General features: G+C 52.9%; 1 protein-coding gene across 1 annotated transcript in view; it reads right to left on the bottom strand.

The window, feature by feature from the left end:
* LOC116937455 (LIM homeobox transcription factor 1-beta-like) overlaps window positions 1–22,298 on the bottom strand; it is a 201,700-nt gene that overhangs the window by 34,671 nt on the left and 144,731 nt on the right. Inside the window, exon 3 of the mRNA XM_076056177.1 lies at window positions 3,681–3,883. Within this exon, the coding sequence (XP_075912292.1) occupies window positions 3,681–3,883 (203 nt within the window). The remainder of the gene's footprint in view (window positions 1–3,680; window positions 3,884–22,298) is intronic.

Below are 22,298 nucleotides of genomic sequence, written 5' to 3'. Positions count from 1 at the left end.
TCCACTCTCTCCACAACTGCCCTATCACCGATTGGGAGTTGTGGGGGTGGAGTGTCCGATGGTACAAAATACCCAGGCAGGTGCTTAGTTTTGGTGGGGCTGATGGTAACGCCCCACCTCTTAGTGGCACGTTCCAGTTTCAGCAGCAGTGCCTCCAACTCCTCCTCTGAGTGAGCGACAATCACCAGATCATCGGCATACATAACGTGGTTGAGCAATAGGGATCCATCCTTTATCCACACTTGGGCATCGATCAGCCTCCCATAAATTCTACTGGTACAGCCATCAAAGGCTTCACAAACTAGGTGGTCGAAATAGATGTTAAATAATGTTGGAGCCAGATGACATCCCTGTCGCACCCCAAAGTGAACAGGGAATGGCTCCAACTCCCAGCCAGGTAGTTTTACCCGGGCCCGCTCACCATCATGAAGGTTCTTAATGATCGTGAGCAGAGGGTCAGGGACTCCGAAAGCACGAAGAACAACCCAGAGCCCAGGCCTACTGATGGTATCATAGGCCTTGACCAAGTCAATAAAGCAGAGATATAGGTCTTGTTGGAATTCCAAACACCTCTGCTGCAGAAAACGGACAGAGAATATGATATTTGTGTAGGCCGGCCCTTTCTTGAAACCACATTCGGGCTCCGCAAGCCTCACCTCAGCGTGCCTGGCAAGGCGATGTTGAATAATGCTTGCCAGGACCTTTTCTGGCACACTAAGGAGTGAGATGCCCCTGTAGTTGTTACAGTCTGTGCGGTCTCCCTTCTTAAAGAGGCTGACCACAAGGGGATCCTTCCAATCCTGCAGGAACCCGTCCAGTGGTCCAGACTCTGATGGCAGTCTGTGCATAAACACCACCCTCCCTCAGCATTTCGCTTGGGAAATCATCTATGCCCGGTCCCTTTCCTGGTATCATACTCTGGATCGCCTTCAGTACTTCCTCAACAGATGGCACTTCAGCCAGTCACTCACAGGGGGTGACATCTTCCAATATTTGAGGCACCGCAGCTTCAGCAAGGTCATCATCACTTTGTGCCACGATGTTTTCCTGGCTGAGGGATTCCCCCTCCCCCAGGACCTCACAGAAATGCTCAGCAAATCGGCAAACCTGTTCCTGGGGGTCGGAGATTGGATCACCGTTTTTTCTCTAATGATGGTAATAGGTGTTGCGCTGCAGGTTACTTTTTTGATGGAGTTAAATAGGGTATTTGTGATCACGGGCCATTGAGGCAGACTCCATCTCCTCAGCAACCCGCGACCACCACCCATCCTTGCAGCGCCTCACGGCTCTCCGAACCTCCGAGCGAAGGCCTCCTCATTCTCTGACGTGGGATGCTGTAACCGATGACAGTGGGCCTGTCGCTTTTTCTCAACCATCCTGAACACCTCCTCTGTCAGCCAGGGTCTCTGGGGAGGTCTGGACCGCGTACCCAAAGTAGCCATTGCAGCTGCATGAGTCACAGTCCTAAACCTCGCCCATTTACCCTCGACATCAGGCAGAGTGGGGGACGATGCCAACCCCAGCCGCAAGTGATTAAGAAATTCTCGTTTGCAACTTTCATCAGATAGCTGAGACCGGGCCACCTTAGATTTGAATGGGGTCCTGGGTGTACACCCACCACGGGAGTGGAAGAATGGCAGGCGCATCTTACAGATGACAAGTTGATGGTCAGAGGGTAGATCAGCTCCACGGTAGGTCCTGGTGTCAAGGAGATGGGCCCACATCCGCTAGTCCGTCACTATGTAGTCCAGCAGATGTTCTTGCTTGGACCCGGCATGTATCCATGATGTTGTGTGGATGCGGCAATGCCGGAACAGAGTGTTGGTAATTACAAGCCAATGGGTTGCACAAAAATCTAGCAGCCTCCTACCGTTGTTATTGAGCTGATCTGGCCCATGCCCTCCAATCACTCCAGACCAGGTGCCAGCATCATGACCAAACTCGGGCATTGAAGTCACCCAACGTGATGACTCTATCCCGAGGGGCCACTTTAGCCAGCACCTGTGACAGGAGGTCATAGAAGGCATCTGACTCATCGGCCTTGCCTGCATCCCTCCACGGATGTTCGTCTTCGGTGGGGGCATAAGTAACCACGACCACCACTCCTCGCCTCCGGTTGATGGGAAGGCGAGCCCAAAGTAGCCTGGGGCTTACAGCTTCCCACACCTCACCGCCGCGCTTCCACGCCCCCTTCATTCTTTTGTTCAAAAGAAGAGCCACACCCTGTTGTTTGGCAGTCTGCTGCCCCGAGTAGAGGACTGTCCACCCCTCATGGTGGCAGGAGCTAGAACCAGTCCACCGGACCTCTAAATGCCACAGAGATCCAGGCGGTACCGGTCCAGCTCCTGACAGAGGAGTGGCAGCCTCTCCTCCGCAGTGAGCGTTCAAACATTCCACGTGGCCACACGTAGTGGCTTTTCGTTGTTTCTGGAGGAGCCCCGAGTGTAGAGATTCAATCTCCTGGCTCCACCAATTGGGATTTGGCCAGGAGACGTCATAGACGCCTGGCCCCCCGGGTCCTCCAGCACAAGCTTATTAATTGTATTTTTTATTCGTAGCTTAGTGGTAATTAATTGAAGGTGGAGGGGTTACCAGCCCCTCGCACCCATCCAGAGCCCCATTTAGCCGCTGTGGTGGTCACAGACGCCATGAAGTGGAAAAGGTTTAATCAGAATTGTCCCTCCCCACCCACGGCACTGTCCACGACAGAGTTGTCCGTCCGGCACCACGAGGAGGTATGGGGTTGTTTTTGCCGGAATACCAATTTAGCACCACCACTACCACCACCACCACCACCTCACCACCACCACCACCCTTACCACCACCACCACCACCTCACCAGCACCACCTCACTACCACCACCCTCACGAGTACCACCACCTCACCACCACCTCACCACCCTCACCACCACCTCACCACCCTCACCACCACCAACACCACCTCACCACCACCACTACCACCCTCACCACCACCAACACCACCTCACCACCACCACCACCACCACGTCACCACCACCCTCACCACCACCACCCTCACCACCACCACCATCACCTCACCACCACCACCACCACCCTCACCACCACCACCCTCACCACCACCACCCTCACCACCACCACCACCCTCACCACCATCACCACCACCTCACCACCACCACCCTCACCACCACCACGAACACCTCACCACTCTCACCACCACCACCTCACCACTCTCACCACCAACACCTCACCACCACCACCTCACCACCACCACCACCACCTCACCACCACCTCACCACCACCACCTCACCACCTCACCACCACGTCACCACCACCTCACCATCACCACCACCTCACCACCACCACCCTCACCACCACCACGAACACCTCACCACTCTCACCACCACCACCTCACCACTCTCACCACCAACACCTCACCACCACCACCTCACCACCACCACCACCACCTCACCACCACCTCACCACCACCACCTCACCACCTCACCACCACGTCACCACCACCACCACCTCACCACCACCTCACCACCACCACCTCACCACCACACTCACCACCACTACCACCACCACCACCACCCTCACCAGTATCCGACGACGTCACGGGCGATCCCCCCTCAGCACCCCCACCCCTCGCCCCCCGCCTGGGCCCCCCACCCCCACCACCACCCCCACCCCCACCCCCTCCACCCCCGCCCCCACCCCCGTGGCCGCTGCAGGCGGGGCTGCCGTCCCTGAGCAGCAGGAACCGGTCCCCCGGGCGCAGCGTGGCCCTGCAGAGCGCGCAGCGGAAGCAGCGAGCGTGGAAGGGGCGCCCGCTGAGCGGGGCGCGCAGCACGCGCTCCGTGGGGGAGATGGGGCGCGTGCAGGCGGGGCAGCGGGCGGAGAACAGCCTGGGGAGGGGGGTCGAGGGGGAGGGGGTCGAGAGGGGGGAGGAGTCGAGAGGGGGGAGGAGTCGAGAGGGGGAGGAGTCGAGAGGGGGAGGAGTCGAGAGGGAGGTGGTCGAGGGGGTCGAGGGGGAGGAGTCAAGGGGGAGGAGTCGAGGGGGAGGAGTCGAGGGGGAGGGGGTCGAGGGGGAGGGGGTCGAGGGGGAGGAGTCGAGGGGGAGGGGGTCGAGGGGGAGGAGTCGAGAGGGAGGAGTCGAGAGGGGAGGGGGTCGAGGGGGAGGGGGTCGAGGGGGAGGAGGTCGAGGGGGAGGGGTCGAGGGGGAGGAGTCGAGGGGGAGGGGGTCGAGGGGGAGGAGTCGAGAGGGAGGAGTCGAGAGGGGAGGGGGTCGAGGGGGAGGGGGTCGAGGGGGAGGAGGTCGAGGGGGAGGGGTCGAGGGGGAGGGGGTCGAGGGGGAGGAGTCGAGGGGGTCGAGAGGGAGGGGGTCGAGGGGGAGGAGTCGAGGGGGAGGGGGTCGAGGGGGAGGAGTCGAGAGGGGGGAGGAGTCGAGAGGGGGAGGAGTCGAGGGGGAGGGGTTCGAGGGGGAGGAGTCGAGGGGGAGGAGTCGAGGGGGAGGAGTCGAGAGGGGGGGGTCGAGGGGGAGGGGGTCGAGGGGGAGGGGGTCGAGGGGGAGGGGGTCGAGGGGGAGGAGTCGAGGGGGAGGAGTCGAGGGGGAGGGGTCGAGGGGGCGGGGGTCGAGGGGGAGGAGTCGAGAGGGGGAGGAGTCGAGAGGGGGGGGTCGAGGGGGAGGGGGTCGAGGGGGAGGAGTCGAGAGGGGGAGGGGGTCGAGGGGGAGGGGGTCGAGGGGGAGGAGTCGAGGGGGAGGGGGTCGAGGGGGAGGAGTCGAGGGGGAGGAGTCGAGAGGGGGGGGGGTCGAGGGGGAGGGGGTCGAGAGGGGGAGGAGTCGAGGGGGAGGAGTCGAGAGGGGGGGGGGTCGAGGGGGAGGGGGTCGAGGGGGAGGGGGTCGAGGGGGAGGAGTCGAGGGGGAGGGGGTCGAGGGGGAGGAGTCGAGGGGGAGGAGTCGAGAGGGGGGGGGGTCGAGGGGGAGGGGGTCGAGAGGGGGAGGAGTCGAGGGGGAGGAGTCGAGAGGGGGGGGGGTCGAGGGGGAGGGGGTCGAGGGGGAGGGGGTCGAGAGGGGGAGGAGTCGAGGGGGAGGAGTCGAGAGGGGGGGGGGTCGAGGGGGAGGGGGTCGAGGGGGAGGAGTCGAGGGGGAGGAGTCGAGAGGGGGGGGGGTCGAGGGGGAGGGGGTCGAGAGGGGGAGGAGTCGAGGGGGAGGAGTCGAGAGGGGGGGGGGTCGAGGGGGAGGGGGTCGAGGGGGAGGGGGTCGAGGGGGAGGAGTCGAGAGGGAGGGGTCGAGGGGGAGGGGGTCGAGGGGGAGGGGGTCGAGGGGGTCGAGGGGGAGGGGTCGAGGGGGAGGGGGTCGAGGGGGAGGGGGTCGAGGGGGAGGAGTCGAGGGGGAGGGGGTCGAGGGGTCAAATGGTGGAGTCAAGAGGGGAGGGGTCAACGGGAAGGGGGTCACGTGGGGGTCAAGGGAGGGGGGTCAAGGGGGGTCAAATGGGGGGGTCAAGGGGGAGGGGTCAAGGGAGGTGGGGTCAAAGGGGAGGGGTCAAAGGGGAGCGGTCAACTGGGGGGGTAAAGTGGGGGTCAAGGGGGAGGGGTCAAGGAGGGGTCAAGGGGGGAAAAGGGGGAGGGGTGGGGGAGGGGTCAAGGAGGGGTCAAGGAGGGGTCAAGGGGGAGTGGTCAACGGGTAGGTCATGGGGGGGTCTAGGGGGGTGGGGGCGGGTGGGGGGATGGTCAGTGGGGGGAGGGGTCACCAGTGGGGGGGGGGGGGTAGCCACAAAGACAAAGCTCCCCCGTGTAGCCTCTAGCAGGCAGTAGGGGCAAGATCTGTCAGTGAGCAGCGCCACCTATGAGGGCTACCGGCACTGCGGCACACGAGGGGGTGGGTGGCCAGCAACCACGCCCGGCCGCCTTTGTCTCCCCAGTGCTAGCGATGTTCACTACGCTACACACCGCTACACCAGGTGTACTCATTTGAAGCTGAGTCGACCTAGGGGAGGCCCACAGGACCGGTTCATATAATGGTAACTGGTGGTGTTGGCCGGGAACGGGAATCGAACTCGGGTCGCCGGGTTCTTAGCACAGCGTAGAGCTACCCGCTACACTACCACTCACACACAGACACAACAACAACACTAAGTGGCGGTGACATCACCACGACGCTTGTGCCAGGCTATGTGCACCCTGTGGCCACGTGAAGTGTCGAACGCCCGCGGGCAGGAGGTCACGGGGCAGACCCAGGTGCCATGGGTCGACTGACTGAGATGACTGGCTGATGCACCACCTGTGCCCCCTACTGTGCCAACCTGCTGTGATTTAGCCACCCGGCGCTCCGCTCGTTGTTGTGAGCGTCGCTCCCCCGCCCTCCGTTGTTGTTGGAGGGCGACTGCCTCCAACTGCCCAGTAGCATCCTTCACGAGCCTCCTCCACAGAGGCCGATCTTGACACCGCTGGTACCAGTCATCGACAAGTCCACTCAGCTCCACGTCCTCCTGTACCACATCACTCCATCTCTTCTCTAGCCCGTGCCGCGCCCGCTTAGCCCCCTCAATCCAGCCGAACAAAAAATGTTTCGGCATGCGGTGGCTGGGCATGCGGGCTACATGACCCAGCCAACACAGCCTTCCCCGCCGGAGGAGCTCACCGATGGGACCTTTCCCAGATCTTTCAAGGATTTGTGAGCTCCTCACACAATCCAGCCTGGTTAAACCCAGGATGGGTCGTAGACAGGCTAGCCTAAATGTTTCTAATCGGCGAAGATGTTCCATTAAGGGGGTCCACGTTTCGCAAGCGTACAGAAGGGAGGGAATGACCGTGGCCGAGAAGACCTGAAGCTTAGTGCAGAGCGACAGACCAGGTAGCTTCCACACAGCGTTACGCAACCGATGAAAAGATAATGCCTCTAAACTGATTCGGAGTGAGACCACTGCTGTTAAATTGAAGCCGGTCATTAGCACACTGCCCAGGTATGGGAAACTCTCCACTTAATTTTGGTGGGGCTGATGGTAAGGCCCCACCTCTTAGTGGCAAGCTCCTGGTTCAGCAGCAGCGCCTCCAACTCCTGCTCTGAGTGAGCAGCAATTACCAGATCATCGGCATACATAACATGGTTGAGCAATAGGGAGCCATCCCTTGACCGCACCCGGGCATCGATCAGCCTCCCATTATATCTGTACCAGATGGAAATTCCTCCGGTACAGCTATTGTAGGCCCCACGAACTACGTGGTCAAAAAAGATGTTAAATAATGTGGGAGCCAGAGGACATCCCTGTCGCACCCCAAGGTGTACAGGGAATGGCTCTGACTCCCGGCCACATAGTTTTACCCGGGCTCGCTAACCATCATGAAGGTCCTTAATGATCGTAAGCAGAGGGTCAGGGACTCCGAAAGCACGAAGAACTACCCAGAGCCCAGGCCTACTGATGGTATCATAGGCCTTGACCAGGTCAATAAAGCAGAGATGTAGGTCTTGTTGGAATTCCCTACACCTCTGCAGACGTGAATAAAATATGGCATCTGTGCAGGAACGCCCTTTCCTGAAACCGCATTGGGGCTCCGCAAGCCTATCCTCAGTGTGCCTGGCAAGGCGATGTTGAATAATCCTTGTCAGGACCTTTCCCGGCACACTGAGGAGTGAGATGCCCCTGTAGTTGTTACCGTCTGTGCGGTCCCCCTTCTTAAAGAGGGGGACCACCAGGGCATCCTTCCAATCCTGCGGAACCCGTCCAGTGGTCCAGACTGTTGTTATGATGTCATGTAGGGCAGTCTTTGCACCAACGCCACCCTCCCTCAGCATTTCGCTTTGGAGATCATCTCTGCCCAGTGCCTTTCCTGGTCTCAGACTCCTGATCACCTGCAGTACTTCCTCAACAGATGGCACCTCAGCCAGCCACTCATAGGGGGTGACTTATTTCAATATTTGAGGCACTCCATTTTGTGCCACGATGTTTCCTGCTGAGGGATGTCCCATCCCCCACGACCTCACAGAAATGCTCAGCAAATCTGCAAACCTGTTTCTGGGGTTCGGAGAATGGATCACAGTTTTTTCCCCTAATGATGGCAAAAGGTGTGGTGCTGCAGGTTACTTTTTTGATGGAGTTAAATAGAGATTTGTGATCGCGGGCCACTGAGGCAGACTCCATCTCCTCAGCAACCCGCGACCACCACCCATCCTTCCAGTGCCTCACAGCTCTCCGAACCTCCGAGCGAATGCTGCGATAAGCCTACTCATTCTCTGACGTGGGATGCTGTAGCCGATGAGAGTGGGCCTGTCGCTTTTTCTCAGCCAGCTTGAACACCTCCTCTGTCAGCCAGGGTCTCTGGTGAGGTCTGGACCGCGTACCCAAAGCAGCCATTGCAGCTGCATGAGTCACAGTCCTAAACCTCGCCCATTTACCCTCGACATCAGGAGGAGTGGGGGACGATGCCAACCCCAGCCGCAAGCTGGGATCGGCTGTTCCGGCCGATGCCGGAACAGCGTGTTGGTAATTACAAGCCCATGGGCTGCACAAAAATCTAGCAGCCTCCTGCCGTTGTTATTGAGCTGATCTGGCCCATGTCTTCCAATCACTCCAGACCAGGTGTCAGCATCATGACCAACTCGGGCATTGAAGTCACCCAACAAGATGACTCTATCCCGAGGGGCCACTTTAGCCAGCACCTGTGACAGGAGGTCATAGAAGGTATCTGACTCATCAGCTTTGCACGCATCCCTCCACGGATGTTCGTCTTTTGTAAGGTCATAAGTAACCACGACCACCACTCCTCGCCTCCAGTTGATGGGAAGGCGAGCCCAAAGTAGCCTGTGGCTTACAGCTTCCCACACCTCACCGCCTCGCTCCCACGCCCCCTTCATTCTTTTGCTCAGAGGAAGAGCCACACCCTGTTGTTTGGCAGTCTGCTGCCCCGAGTAGAGGACTGTCCACCCCTCATGGTGGCAGGAGCCAGAGCTGGTCCGCCGGACCTCCTGAATGCCACAGAGATCCACGCGGTACCGGTCCAGCTCCCGACAGAGGAGCAGCTGCCTCTCCTCCGCAGTGAGCGTTCGAACATTCCACGTGGCCACACGAAGTGGCTTTTCGTTGTTTCTGGAGGAGCCCCGAGGGTAGAGATTCAATCTCCTGGCTCCACCAATTGGGGTTTGGCCAGGAGACGTCATAGACGCCTGGCCACCCGGGGCCTCCGGCACAAGCTTATTAGTTACATTTTTCCGTCGTAGTTTAGTGGTAATTAATTGGAGGTGGAGGGGTTACCAGCCCCTCGCACCCGTCCAGAGCCCCCGTTTAGTCCCTGTGGTGGACACAGATGCCATGAGGGGAGGAGCCAATTCCCATTGGCCTTTCCCCACACAGGCACACACAGACACACACACAGACACACACATACAGGCACACACACACACAGACACAGGCACACACAGACACACACACAGGCACACATACAGGCACACACACACTCACCCTCCAGACAGGCACACTAATACACACACAGGCACACACACACAGGTACACACACAGGCACACACACACAGAGACACACAGAGACACACACACAGGCACACACAGGCACACACATACAGGCACACACACACACACTCTCCCCCACACAGGCACACACACACACAGGCACACACAGCCACACAGACACATACACACACACACACAGGCACACAAAAAAAGATCCCCCGTATAGCCTTAACAGACTGTAGGGGCAAGTGCTGTTAGCGAGCACCTATGAAGGCCGGAACGGTACACGAGGGGGTGGGTGGCCAGCACCACGCCCGACCGCCTTTGTCTCCCTAGTGACGATGTTTACACACCACACCAGGTACTCATTTGAGGCTGAGTCGACCTAGGGGAGGCCCGGGACCGGTTCAAATAATCGTCACTGGTGTTGGCCGTGAGCGGGAATCGAACCCGGGTCGCCAGGTTCATAGCGCAGCGCGCTAACCGCTACACTACCGCTCCCCACACACACACAGACACACACACACAGGCACACACAGGCACACACACAGACACACACACACACAGGCACACACATACAGGCACACACACACACAAACTCACCCCCCACACAGGCACACACACACAGACACACACAGACACACAGACACATACACACACAGGCACACACACACACAGACACACACACAGACAAACTCACAGACACACACTCACACACTCACCCCCCACACAGCACACCGCCACTTACGCGGCTCAAGCGACTGTGGAGATGAAAGAGTTTCCCCTCCCCACCCTCTGTCGGGGTCTGTGATTGTGCCCAGGGTGAGACGGGGTGGGTGGTGCTGCTGATGGGAGGAGGAGGAGGAGCGGTGGTGCAGTGGTTAGCGCGCTGCGCGTCGAACCCCGTGGCTGAGAGCCGCGTTCGATTCTTCATCTCAACACGCAGGGCAGACAACGTCATTGTGTGTACTGTGTGTGTGTGTACTGTGTGTGTGTACTGTGTGTGTGTACTGTGTGTGTGTGTATACTGTGTGTGTGTACTGTGTGTGTGTACTGTGTGTACTGTGTGTGTACTGTGTGTGTGTACTGTGTGTGTGTAGTGTGTGGTGTGTGTACTGTGTGTGTGTGTTTACTGTGTACTGTGTGTGTGTGTTTACTGTGTACTGTGTGTGTGTACTGTGTGTGTACTGTGTGTACTGTGTGTGTGTACTGTGTGTACTGTGTGTGTGTACTGTGTGTGTACTGTGTGTGTGTATTGTGTGTGTGTGTACTGTGTGTGTACTGTGTGTACTTTGTGTGTACTGTGTGTGTACTTTGTGTGTACTGTGTGTGTACTGTGTGTGTGTGTACTGTGTACTGTGTGTGTGTGTACAGTGTGTACTATGTGTGTGTGTACTGTGTGTGTACTGTGTGTGTGTGTATACTGTGTGTGTGTACTGTGTGTGTACTGTGTGTGTGTACTGTGTGTGTGTACTGTGTGTGTGTGTACTGTGTGTGTGTACTGTGTGTGTACTGTGTGTGTGTACTGTGTGTGTGTAGTGTGTGGTGTGTGTACTGTGTGTGTGTGTTTACTGTGTACTGTGTGTGTGTGTTTACTGTGTACTGTGTGTGTGTACTGTGTGTGTACTGTGTGTACTGTGTGTGTGTACTGTGTGTACTGTGTGTGTGTACTGTGTGTACTGTGTGTACTGTGTGTGTACTGTGTGTGTGTATTGTGTGTGTGTACTGTGTGTGAACTGTGTGTGTACTTTGTGTGTACTGTGTGTGTACTGTGTGTGTACTTTGTGTGTACTGTGTGTGTACTGTGTGTGTGTGTACTGTGTACTGTGTGTGTGTACAGTGTGTACTATGTGTGTGTGTACTGTGTGTGTACTGTGTGTATACTGTGTGTGTACTGTGTGTGTGTACTGTGTGTGTGTGTACACTGTGTGTGTGTGTGTACTGTGTGTGTGTGTGTACTGTGTGTGTACTGTGTGTGTGTACTGTGTGTGTGTACTGTGTGTACTGTGTATGTGTACTGTGTGTGTGTACTGTGTGTGTGTGTGTACTGTGTGTGTGTGTGTACTGTGTGTGTGTACTGTGTGTACACTGTGTACTGTGTGTATATGTACTGTGTGTACTGTGTGTATGTACTGTGTGTACTGTGTGTGTGTACTGTGTGTGTGTACTGTGTGTACACTGTGTGCACTGTGTGTACACTGTGTGTACTGTGTGTATGTACTGTGTGTACTGTGTGTGTATGTACTGTGTGTACTGTGTGTGTATGTAGTGTGTGTACTGTGTGTGTACTGTGTGAGTACTGTGTGTGTGAGTACTGTGTGTGTGTGTACACTGTGTGTACACTGTGTGTACTATGTGTGTGTGTACTGTGTGTGTGTACTGTGTGTATACTGTGTGTGTACTGTGTGTGTGTACTGTGTGCGTGTACACTGTGTGTGTGTACTGTGTGTGTACTGTGTGTACTATGTGTGTGTCTACTGTGTGTGTATGTACTGTGTGTACTGTGTGTGTACTGTGTGTGTGTACTGTGTGTGTACTGTGTGTACTGTTTGTGTGTACTGTGTGTGTGTACTGTGTGTGTACTGTGTGTGTGTACTGTGTGTGTACTGTGTGTGTGTACTGTGTGTACTGTGTGTGTGTACTGTGTGTACTGTGTGTGTGTACTATGTGTTTACTGTGTGTACACGTGTGTGTGTACTGTGTGTGTACTGTGTGTGTGTACTGTGTGTGTACTGTGTGTGTACTGTGTGTGTACTGTGTGTTTACTGTGTGTACTGTGTGTGTGTACTGTGTGTGTACTGTGTGTGTGCTGTGCTGTGTGTGCTGTGTGTGTACTGTGTGCGTGTGTACTGTGTGTGTAATGTGTGTGTGTACTCTGTGTACACGTGTGTGTGTACTCTGTGTACACGTGTGTGTGTGTACTGTGTGTGTATTGTAGTTTGTGGTGTGTTTAGTAGTGTATGGTGAGGTATATTTGTGTATGCTGAACGTCTATAGTCGTGCAATGTACAGCAGTGTATTGTAGTGTATGGTGTATAGCGTAATGTGTGTAAGGTAAAGTAGTGTATAATAGTGTAGTGTAGAGTGTAGTAGTGTATAGTGTACTGTATAATGTAGTGTATAGTAGTGCAGTGTATAGTCGTGTAGTGTATAGTAGTGTAGTGTTCAGTAGTGTATAGTGGACTGTATAGTGTAGTATATAGTGGTGTAGTGTATAGTGTAGTGTATAGTTTAGTGCATAGTGTAGTATGTAGTGTATATTGTAGTGCATAGTGTAGTGTATATTGTAGTGTATAGTGCAGTGTATAGTAGTGTATAGTGTAGTGTAGTGTGTAGTGTCGTGTATAGTGTAGTGTGTAGTGTAGTGTATAGTAGGGTATAGTGTAGTGTATAGTAGTGTATAGTGTAGTGTATAGTAGTGTAGTGTATAGTGTAGTGTATAGTGTAGTGTATAGTAGTGTATAGTAGTGTAGTGTATAGTGTAGTGTATAGTAGTGTATAGTGTAGTGTATAGTGTAGTGTATAGTGTAGTGTATAGTAGTGTAGTGTATAGTGTATGGTGTAGTGTATGGTGTAGTGTATGGTGTAGTGTCCAGTAGTGTAGTGTAGTGTATAGTGTAGTGTTTAGTGTAGTGTGTAGTGTAGTATATAGTGTAGTGTATGGTGTAGTGTCCAGTAGTGTAGTGTATAGTGTAGTGTTTAGTGTAGTGTGTAGTGTAGTATATAGTGTAGTGTGTAGTGTAGTATATAGTGTAGTGTATAGTGTAGTGTATATTAGTGTATAGTGTATTGTATAGTGTAGTGTACAGTGTAGTGAAAAGTATAATGTATAGTAGTGTAGTGTATAGTGTAGTGTATATTGTAGTGTAGTGTATAGTGTAGTGTAGTGTATAGTGTAGTGTATAGTGTAGTGTATAGTGTAGTGTAGTGTATAGTGTAGTGTATAGTGTAGTGTATAGTGTAGTGTAGTGTATAGTGTAGTGTATAGTGTAGTGTATAGTGTAGTGTATAGTGTAGTGTATAGTGTAGTGTAGTGTATATTGTAGTGTATAGTGTAGTGTATAGTGTAGTGTATAGTGTAGTGTATAGTGTAGTGTATAGTGTAGTGTATAGTGTAGTGTAGTGTATATTGTAGTGTATAGTAGTGTATAGTGTAGTGTATAGTGTAGTGTATAGTGTAGTGTATAGTGTAGTGTACGTAGAGAACCTCACTAATGGGGAGTCACTAACGCCCCTTGCCCTCAGCAGTCTTTGAAGGGGAGTGGGGGGGAGCAGAGTGGGGGGGAGTGAGGGGAGTGAGGGGGGTGAGGGGGGGGGTGAGGGGGGGGGGGTGAGGGGGGTGAGGGGGGGGGTGGGTGGGGAGGGCTGCCCCCTCCCCACCCACCCCTCCCCCCACCGCTCACCTGCCACGTGTCAGCCCCAGGGGGCCGTGCCGACCCCTGGCAGCTGAAATTACCCCCCAGGATCGTGGGTGGGGGGGGGTGGGTGGGGGGTGAGTGGGGGGGAGGTGTGAGTGGGGGGGTGAGTGGGAGGGGGTGATTGGGGGGGGTGAGTAGGGGGTGAGTGGGGGGGGGTGGGGGGGGAGTGGGGGGGGTGGGGGGGGAGTGGGGGGGCACAAAGTGACACAGACAGTGACATAGACAGTGACATAGACAGTTACACTGACAGAGAGGGACAGTGACACAGACAGTGACACAGACAGTGACATAGACAGTGACACAGACAGAGGGGACAGTGACACAGACAGTGACATAGACAGTGACACAGACAGAGGGGACAGTGACACAGACAGTGACACTGACAGAGAGGGACAGTGACACAGACAGTGACACAGACAGAGGGGACAGTGACACTAACAGTGACACAGACAGTGACACAGACAGTGACACAGACAGTGACATAGACAGTGACATAGACAGTGACACTGACAGAGAGGGACAGTGACACAGACAGTGACATAGACAGTGACATAGACAGTGACATAGACAGTGACACTGACAGAGAGGGACAGTGACACAGACAGTGACAGAGACAGAGGGGACAGTGACACTAACAGTGACACAGACAGAGGGGACAGTGACACAGACAGTGACACAGACAGTGACACAGACAGAGGGGACAGTGACACAGACAGTGACACAGACAGTGACACAGACAGAGGGGACAGTGACACAGACAGTGACACAGACAGTGACACAGACAGAGGGGACAGTGACACAGATAGTGACACAGACAGTGACCCTGACAGAGGGGACAGTGACACAGACAGTGACACAGACAGTGACACAAACAGAGTGGACAGTGACACAGACAGTGACACAGACAGTGACACAGACAGAGGGGACAGTGACACAGACAGTGACACAGACAGTGACACTGACAGAGGGGACAGTGACACAGACAGTGACACAGACAGTGACATAGACAGTGACACAGACGGTGACACAGACAGTGGGGACAGTGACACAGACAGAGGGGACAGTGACAGAGACAGTGACACAGACAGTGACACAGACAGTGACACAGACAGAGGGGACAGTGACACAGACAGTGACCCTGACAGAGGGGACAGTGACACAGACAGTGACACAGACAGTGACACTTACAGTGACACAAACAGTGACACAGACAGAGGGGACAGTGACAGAGACAGTGACACAGACAGTGACACAAACAGAGGGGACAGTGACACAGACAGTGACACAGACAGTGACACAAACAGTGACACAGACAGTGACACAGACAGAGGGGACAGTGACACAGACAGTGACACAGACAGTGGCAGTGACACAGACAGTGACACTGAGAAGAGGGGACAGTGACACATACAGTGACACTGACAGAGGGGACAGTGACACAGACAGTGACACAGACAGTGACACAGACAGTGACTCTCACAGAGGGGACAGTGACACAGACAGTGACACAGACAGTGACACTCACAGAGGGGACAGTGACACAGACAGTGACACAGACAGTGACACTCACAGAGGGGACAGTGACACAGACAGTGACACAGACAGTGACACAGACAGTGACAGTGACACAGACAGTGACACAGACAGTGACACTGACAGAGGGGACAGTGACACAGACAGTGACACAGACAGTGACAAAGACAGTGACACAGAGAGAGAGGACAGTGATACTTACAGTGACACAGACAGTGACACAGACAGAGGGGACAGTGACACAGAGAGAGAGGACAGTGATACTTACAGTGACACAGACAGTGACACAGACAGAGGGGACAGTGACACAGACAGTGACACAGACAGTGACATAGACAGAGGGGACAGTGACACAGACAGTGATAGTGACACAGACAGTGACACTTAGTGACACAGACAGTGACACAGACAGTGGGGACAGTGACACAGACAGAGACACAGACAGTGACACAGACAGAGGGGACAGTGACACAGACAGTGACACAGACAGTGACACAGACAGAGGGGACAGTGACACAGACAGTGACAGTGACACAGACAGTGACACAGACAGTGACACAGACAGAGGGGACAGTGACACTTAGTGACACAGACAGTGACACAGACAGAGGGGACAGTGACACAGACAGAGACACAGACAGTGACACAGACAGAGGGGACAGTGACACAGACAGTGACACAGACAGTGACACAAACAGTTACAGAGACAGTGACACTGACAGTGACACTGACAGTGACACAGACAGAGGGGACAGTGACACAGACAGTGACACAGACAGTGACACAGACAGAGGGGACAGTGACACAGACAGTGACACAGACAGTGACACATACAGTGGGGACAGTGACACAGACAGTGACACAGACAGTGACACAGACAGAGGGGACAGTGACACAGACAGTGACACAGACAGTGACACAGACAGAGGGGACAGTGACACAGACAGAGACACAGACAGTGACACAGACAGTGGGGACAGTGACACAGACAGTGACACAGACAGAGGGGACAGTGACACAGACAGTGACACAGACAGAGGGGACAGTGACACAGACAGTGACACAGACAGAGACACAGACAGAGGGGACAGTGACACAGACAGTGACACAGACAGAGGGGACAGTGACACAGACAGAGACACAGACAGAGGGGACAGTGACACAGACAGTGACACAGACAGAGGGGACAATGACACAGACAGTGACACAGACAGAGACACAGACAGAGGGGACAGTGACACAGACAGTGACACAGACAGAGGGGACAATGACACAGACAGTGACACAGACAGTGACACAGACAGAGGGGACAGTGACACAGACAGTGACGCAGACAGAAGGGACAGTTACACAGACAGTTACACAGACAGTGGGGACAGTGACACAGACAGAGGGGACAGTGACACAGACAGTGAGTGACACAGACAGAGGGGACAGTGACACAGACAGTGACGCAGACAGAAGGGACAGTTACACAGACAGTGACACAGACAGTGACACTTACAGTTACACAGACAGTGGGGACAGTGACACAGACAGTGACACTTACAGTGACACAGACAGAGGGGACAGTGACACAGACAGTGACAGAGACAGTGACACAGACAGAGGGGACAGTGACACGGACAGTGACACAGACAGTGACACTGACAGAGGGGACAGTAACACTTAACTCTCCCCATGCCTCTCTCTCTTAACTCTCTCTTAACTCTCTCTTAACTCTCCGTTAACTCTCTCTTAACTATCTCTTAACTCTCCGTTAACTCTCTCTTAACTCTCGCCCTGCCACTCTCTCTTAACTCTCCCTTAACTCTCTCTTAACTCTACACCTGCCTCTCTTAACTCTTTCTTAACTCTCTCTTAACTCTCCCTTAACTCTCCACCTGCCAATCTCTCTTAACTCTCCCCTAACTCTCTCTTAACTCTCTTACCTCTCCACCTGCCACTTTCTCCTAACTCTCTCTTAACTCTCTCTTAACTGTCCACATGCAACTCTCACTCTTAACTCTCCCTTAACTCTCTCTTAACTCTCCTTTTCTCTCCCCCTGCCCCTCTCTCTTAACTCTCCCCCTGCCTCTCTCCCTGCATCTCTCCCTTAACTCTCCCTTAACTCTCTCTTAAATCTCCCCCTGCTTCTCTCTTAACTCTCTCTTAACTCTCTCTTAACTCTCCCTTAACTCTCCCTTAACTCTCCACCTGCCACTCTCTCTTAACTCTTCCCCTGCCTCTCTCCCTGTTTCTCCCCATGCCTCGCTTTCTTAACTCTCACTTAACTCTTCACCTGCCACTCTCTCTCTTAACTCTCTCTTAACTCTCTCTTAACTCTCCCTTAACTCTCTCTTAAATCTCTCTTAACTCCCCCTGCCTCTCTCCTAACTCTCTCTTAACACTCTCTTAAATCTCCACCTGCCACTCTCTCTTGACTCTCTCTTAACTCTCCCTTAACTCTCCACCTGCCACTCTCTCTTAACTCTCCCTTAGCTCGCTCTTACCTCTCCCTTAACGCTCTCTTAAATCTCTCTTAACTCCCCCTGCCTCTCCCTCTGCCTCTCTCTTAACACTCTCTTAACTCTGCACCTGCAACTCTCTCTTAACTCTCCCTTAACACTCTCTTAACTCTATGTTAAATCTCCCCCTGCCTCTCTCTTAACTCTCTGTTAACTCTCCCTTAACGTTCCCCCTGTCTATCTCTTTACTCTCCCTTAACTCTCTCTCAACTCTCCCCCTGCCTCTCTCTTAACTCTCTCTTAACTCTCCCTTAACTCTCCACATGCTACTCTCTCTTAACTCTCTCTTAACTCTCCCTTAACTCTCCACCTGCCACTCTCTCTTAACTCTCCCTTAATTCTCTCTTAACTATCCCTTAACTCTCTCTTAATTCTCCCTGCCTCTCCCCTTGCCTCTCTCTTAACTCTGCCATAACTCTCTCTTAACTCTCTCTTAACTATCTCTTAACTCTCTCTTAACTTTTTAAACTGTCCACATGCCACTCTCTCTTAACTCTCCCTGAACTCTCTCTTAACTCTCCCCGCCTCTCCCCCTGCCCCTCTCTCTTAACTCTCCCCTGCCTCTCTCCCTGCCACTCTCTCTTAACTCTCCCTTAACTCTCTCTTAACTCTCCACCTGCCTCTCTCTTAACTCTCTCTTAACTATCTTTTAACTCTCCCTTAACTCTCCACCTGCCACTCTCTCTCTTAACTCTCCCTTAACTCCCTCATAACTCTCCCCCTGCCTCTCTCTTAACTCTCTCTTAACTCTCTCTTAACTCTCCACCTGCAACTCTGTCTTAACTCTCCCTTAACTCTCTCTTAACTCTCCCTTAACTCTCTGTTATCTTTCCCCCTGCCTCTCTCTTAATGATCTCTTAACTCTCCCTTAACTCTCCACCTGCTACTCTCTCTTAACTCTCCCTTAACTCTCTCTTAACTCTCCCGCTACCTATCTATCTTAACTCTCTCTTAACTCTCTCTTAACCCTCTCTTAACGCTCCACCTGCAACTCTCTCTTAACTCTCCCTTAAGTCTCTCTTAACTATCCCTACCTCTCTCTTAACTCTCCCTTAACTCTCCCCTGCCTCTAACCCTGCCTCTCTCTTAATTCTCCCTTAACTCTCCCTTAACTCTCCCCCTGCCTTTCTCTTAACTCTCTCTCAACTCTCTCTAAACTCTCTCTTAACCCTCCCTTAACTCTCTCTTAACTCTCCCACTGCCACTCTCTCTTAACTCTCGCTTAACTCTCTCTTAACTCTACACCTGCCTCTCTTAACTCTCTCTTAACTCTCTCTTACCTCTCCACCTGCCACTCTCTCTTAACTCTCTCTTCACTCTCTCTTAACTCTCTCTCTTAACTGTCCACATGCCACTCTCACTCTTAACTCTCCCTTATCTCTCTCTTAACTCTCCCTGCCTCTCCCCCTGTCCCTCTCTCTTAACTCTCCCTTAACTCTCTCTTAACTCTCCCCTGCCTCTCCCCCTGCCTCTTTCTTAACTCTCCCTTAACTGTCCCCCCGCCTTTCGCTTAACTCTCTCTTAACTCTCTATACTCTCTGTTAACTCTCCCTTAACTCTGTCTTAACTCTCCCCCTGCCACTCTCTCTTAACTCTCCCTAAACTCTCTCTTAACTCTACACCAGCCTCTCTTTACTCTCTCTTAACTCTCGCTTACCTCTCCACCTGCCACTCTCTCTTAACTCTCTCTTCACTCTCTCTTAACTGTCCACATACCACTCTCACTCTTAACTCTCCCTTAACTCTCTCTTAACTCTCCCTGCCTCTCCCCCTGCCTCTCTCTTAACTCTCTCTTAACTCTCTCTTAACTTTCCACCTGCCTCTCTCTCTTAACTCTCTCTTAACTCTCTACCTGCCACTCTCTCTTAACTCTCCCTTAACTCTCTCTTAACGCTCCCCCTGCCTCTCTCTCTTAACTCTCTCTTAACTCTCCCTTAACTCTCTCTTAACTCTCCCACTACTTCTCTCTCTTAACTCTCTCTTAAGTCTCCCTCAACTCTCCCTTAACTCTATCTTAAATCTCTATTAACTCCTTCTGCCTCTCTCTCTTAACTCTCTCTTAACTCTCCCTTAACTCTGTCTTAACTCTCTCTTAACTCTCCCCCTGCCTCTCTCTTAAATCTCTCTTAACTCTCTCTTAACTCTACTTTAAGTCTCTCTAAACTCTCTCTTAACTCTCCCCCTGCTCTCTCTTAACTCTCTCTTAACTCTCCCTTTACTCTTCCCTTGCCTCTCTCTTAACTCTCTCTTAACTCTCCCTTTACTCTCTCTTAAATCTCCACCTGCCTCTCTCTCTTACCTTTCTCTTAACTCTCTCTTAACGCTCCACCTGCCTCTATCTTAAGTCTCTCTTAACTCTCCCTGCCTCTCCCTCTGCACCTATCTATAAACTCCCTCTGCCTCTCTCTTAACTCTCTCTTAACTCGCCCCCTGCCTCTCTCTTAACTCTCTCTTAACTCTCCCTGCCTCGCTCTTAACTCTCTCTTAACTCTCCCCTGCCTCTCTCCTTGCCTTTCTCCCTTAAATATCCCTTAACTCTCCATTATCTCTCTGTTAACTTTCCGTGCCTCTCTCTTATCTCTCTCTTACCTCTCTCTTAACTCCCCCCTGCCTCTATCTTAACTCTCTCTGAACTCTCCCTTAACTCTGCCCCTGCCTCTCTCTTAACTCTCTATTAACTCTCTCTTAGCTCTCCCCCTGCCTCTCTCATAACTCTCTCATAACTCTCCCTTAACTCTCTCTTAACTCTCCACATACCTCTCTCTCTTAACTCTCTCTTAACTCTCCCAACTCTCTCTTAACTCTCCCCCTGCCTCTCCCTTATCTCTCTCTTAACTCTCTCTTAACTCTCCACCTGCAACTCTCTCTTAACTCTCCCTTAACTCTCTCTTAACTCCCCCTGCCTCTCTCTCTTAACTCTCTCTAAACTCTCCCTTAACTCTGTCTTAACTCTCTCTTAACTCTCCCCCTGCCTCTCTCTCTTAACACTCTCTTAACTCTCCCTTACCTCTCCCTTAACTCTCTCTTAAATCTCTATTAACTCCTTTTGCCTCTCTCTCTTAACTCTCTCTTAACTCTCCCTTAACTCTGTCTTAACTCTCTCTTAACTCTCCCCCTGCCTCTCTCTTAATTCTCTCTTAACTCTCCCCCTGCCTCTCTCTTAACTCTCTCTTAACTCTCCCTTCACTCTTCCCCTGCCTCTCTCTTATCTCTCTCTTAACTCTCCCTTAACTCTCTCTTAAATCTCCACCTGCCTCTCTCTCTTACCTTTCTCTTAACTCTCTCTTAACTCTCCGCTTGCCTCTCTCTTAACTCTCTCTTAACTCTCTACCTGCCACTCTCTCTTAACTCTCTCTTAACTCTCCCTTAACTGTCCACCTGCCACTATCTCTTAACTCTCTCTTAAATCTCTCTTAACTCTCCCCATGCCACTCTCTCTTAACTCTCCCTTAACTCCCTCTGCCTCTCCCCCTGCCTCTCTCACTTAACTCTTCCTTAACTCTCCCTTATCTCTCCCTGCCTCTCCCCTTGTCTCTCTCTTAACTCTCCCTTAACTCTCCCTGCCTCTCTCTCTTAACTCTCACTTGACTCTCCTCCTGCCACTCTCTCTTAACTCTTAACTCTCCCTTAACTCTCCACCTGCCTCTCTCTTAACTCTCCCTGCCTCTCCCCTTGCCTCTCTCCCTTAACTCTCTCTTAACTCTCCCACTGCCTCTCTCTTAACTCTCTCTTAGCTCTCTTAACTCTCCACCTGCCACTCTCTCTTAACTCTCTCTTACCTCTCCCTTAACTCTCCACCTGTCACTCTCTCTTAACTCTCTCTTAACTCTCTCTTATCTCTCTCTTAACTCTCTCTTAACTCTCTCGTAACTCTCCCCCTGCCTCTCTCCCTGCCTCTCCCGCTGCCTCTCTCCCTTAACTCTCTCTTAACTCTCTCTTAACTCTCTCTTAACTCTCCCCCTGCCTCTCTCTTAACTTTCTCTGAACTCTCTCTTGACTCTCCCTTAACTCTCCACCTGCCACTCTCTCTCTTAACTCTCCCTTAACTCTCTCTTAACATTCCTTGCCTCGCTCTTAACTCTCTCTTAACTCTCTCTTAACTCTCCACCTGCAACTCACTCTTAACTCCCCCTTAACTCGCTCTTAACTCTCCCCTGCCTCTCTCTCTCTTAACTCTCTCAACGCTCTCTTAACGCTCCCTTAACTCTCTCTTAACTCTCCCCTGCTTCTCTCCCTGCCTCTCTCCCCTAACTCTCCCTTAACTCTCCCTTAACTCTCCCTTAACTCTCCACCTGCCTCTCTCTCTTAACTCTCTCTTAACTCTCCCTTAACTCTCTCTTAACATTCCCTTAACTCTCCACCTGCAACTCTCTCTTAACTCTCCCTTAACTCTCTCTTAAC

Source organism: Petromyzon marinus, chromosome 74 (genome assembly GCF_048934315.1).
Source record: "Petromyzon marinus isolate PM22_M1 ecotype Great Lakes invasive population chromosome 74, UKy_Petmar_22M1.pri1.0, whole genome shotgun sequence".
NCBI lineage: Eukaryota > Metazoa > Chordata > Hyperoartia > Petromyzontiformes > Petromyzontidae > Petromyzon > Petromyzon marinus.
Note: the sequence above shows the minus strand (reverse complement) of the source record. Positions and strands in the feature narration are given on the sequence as shown.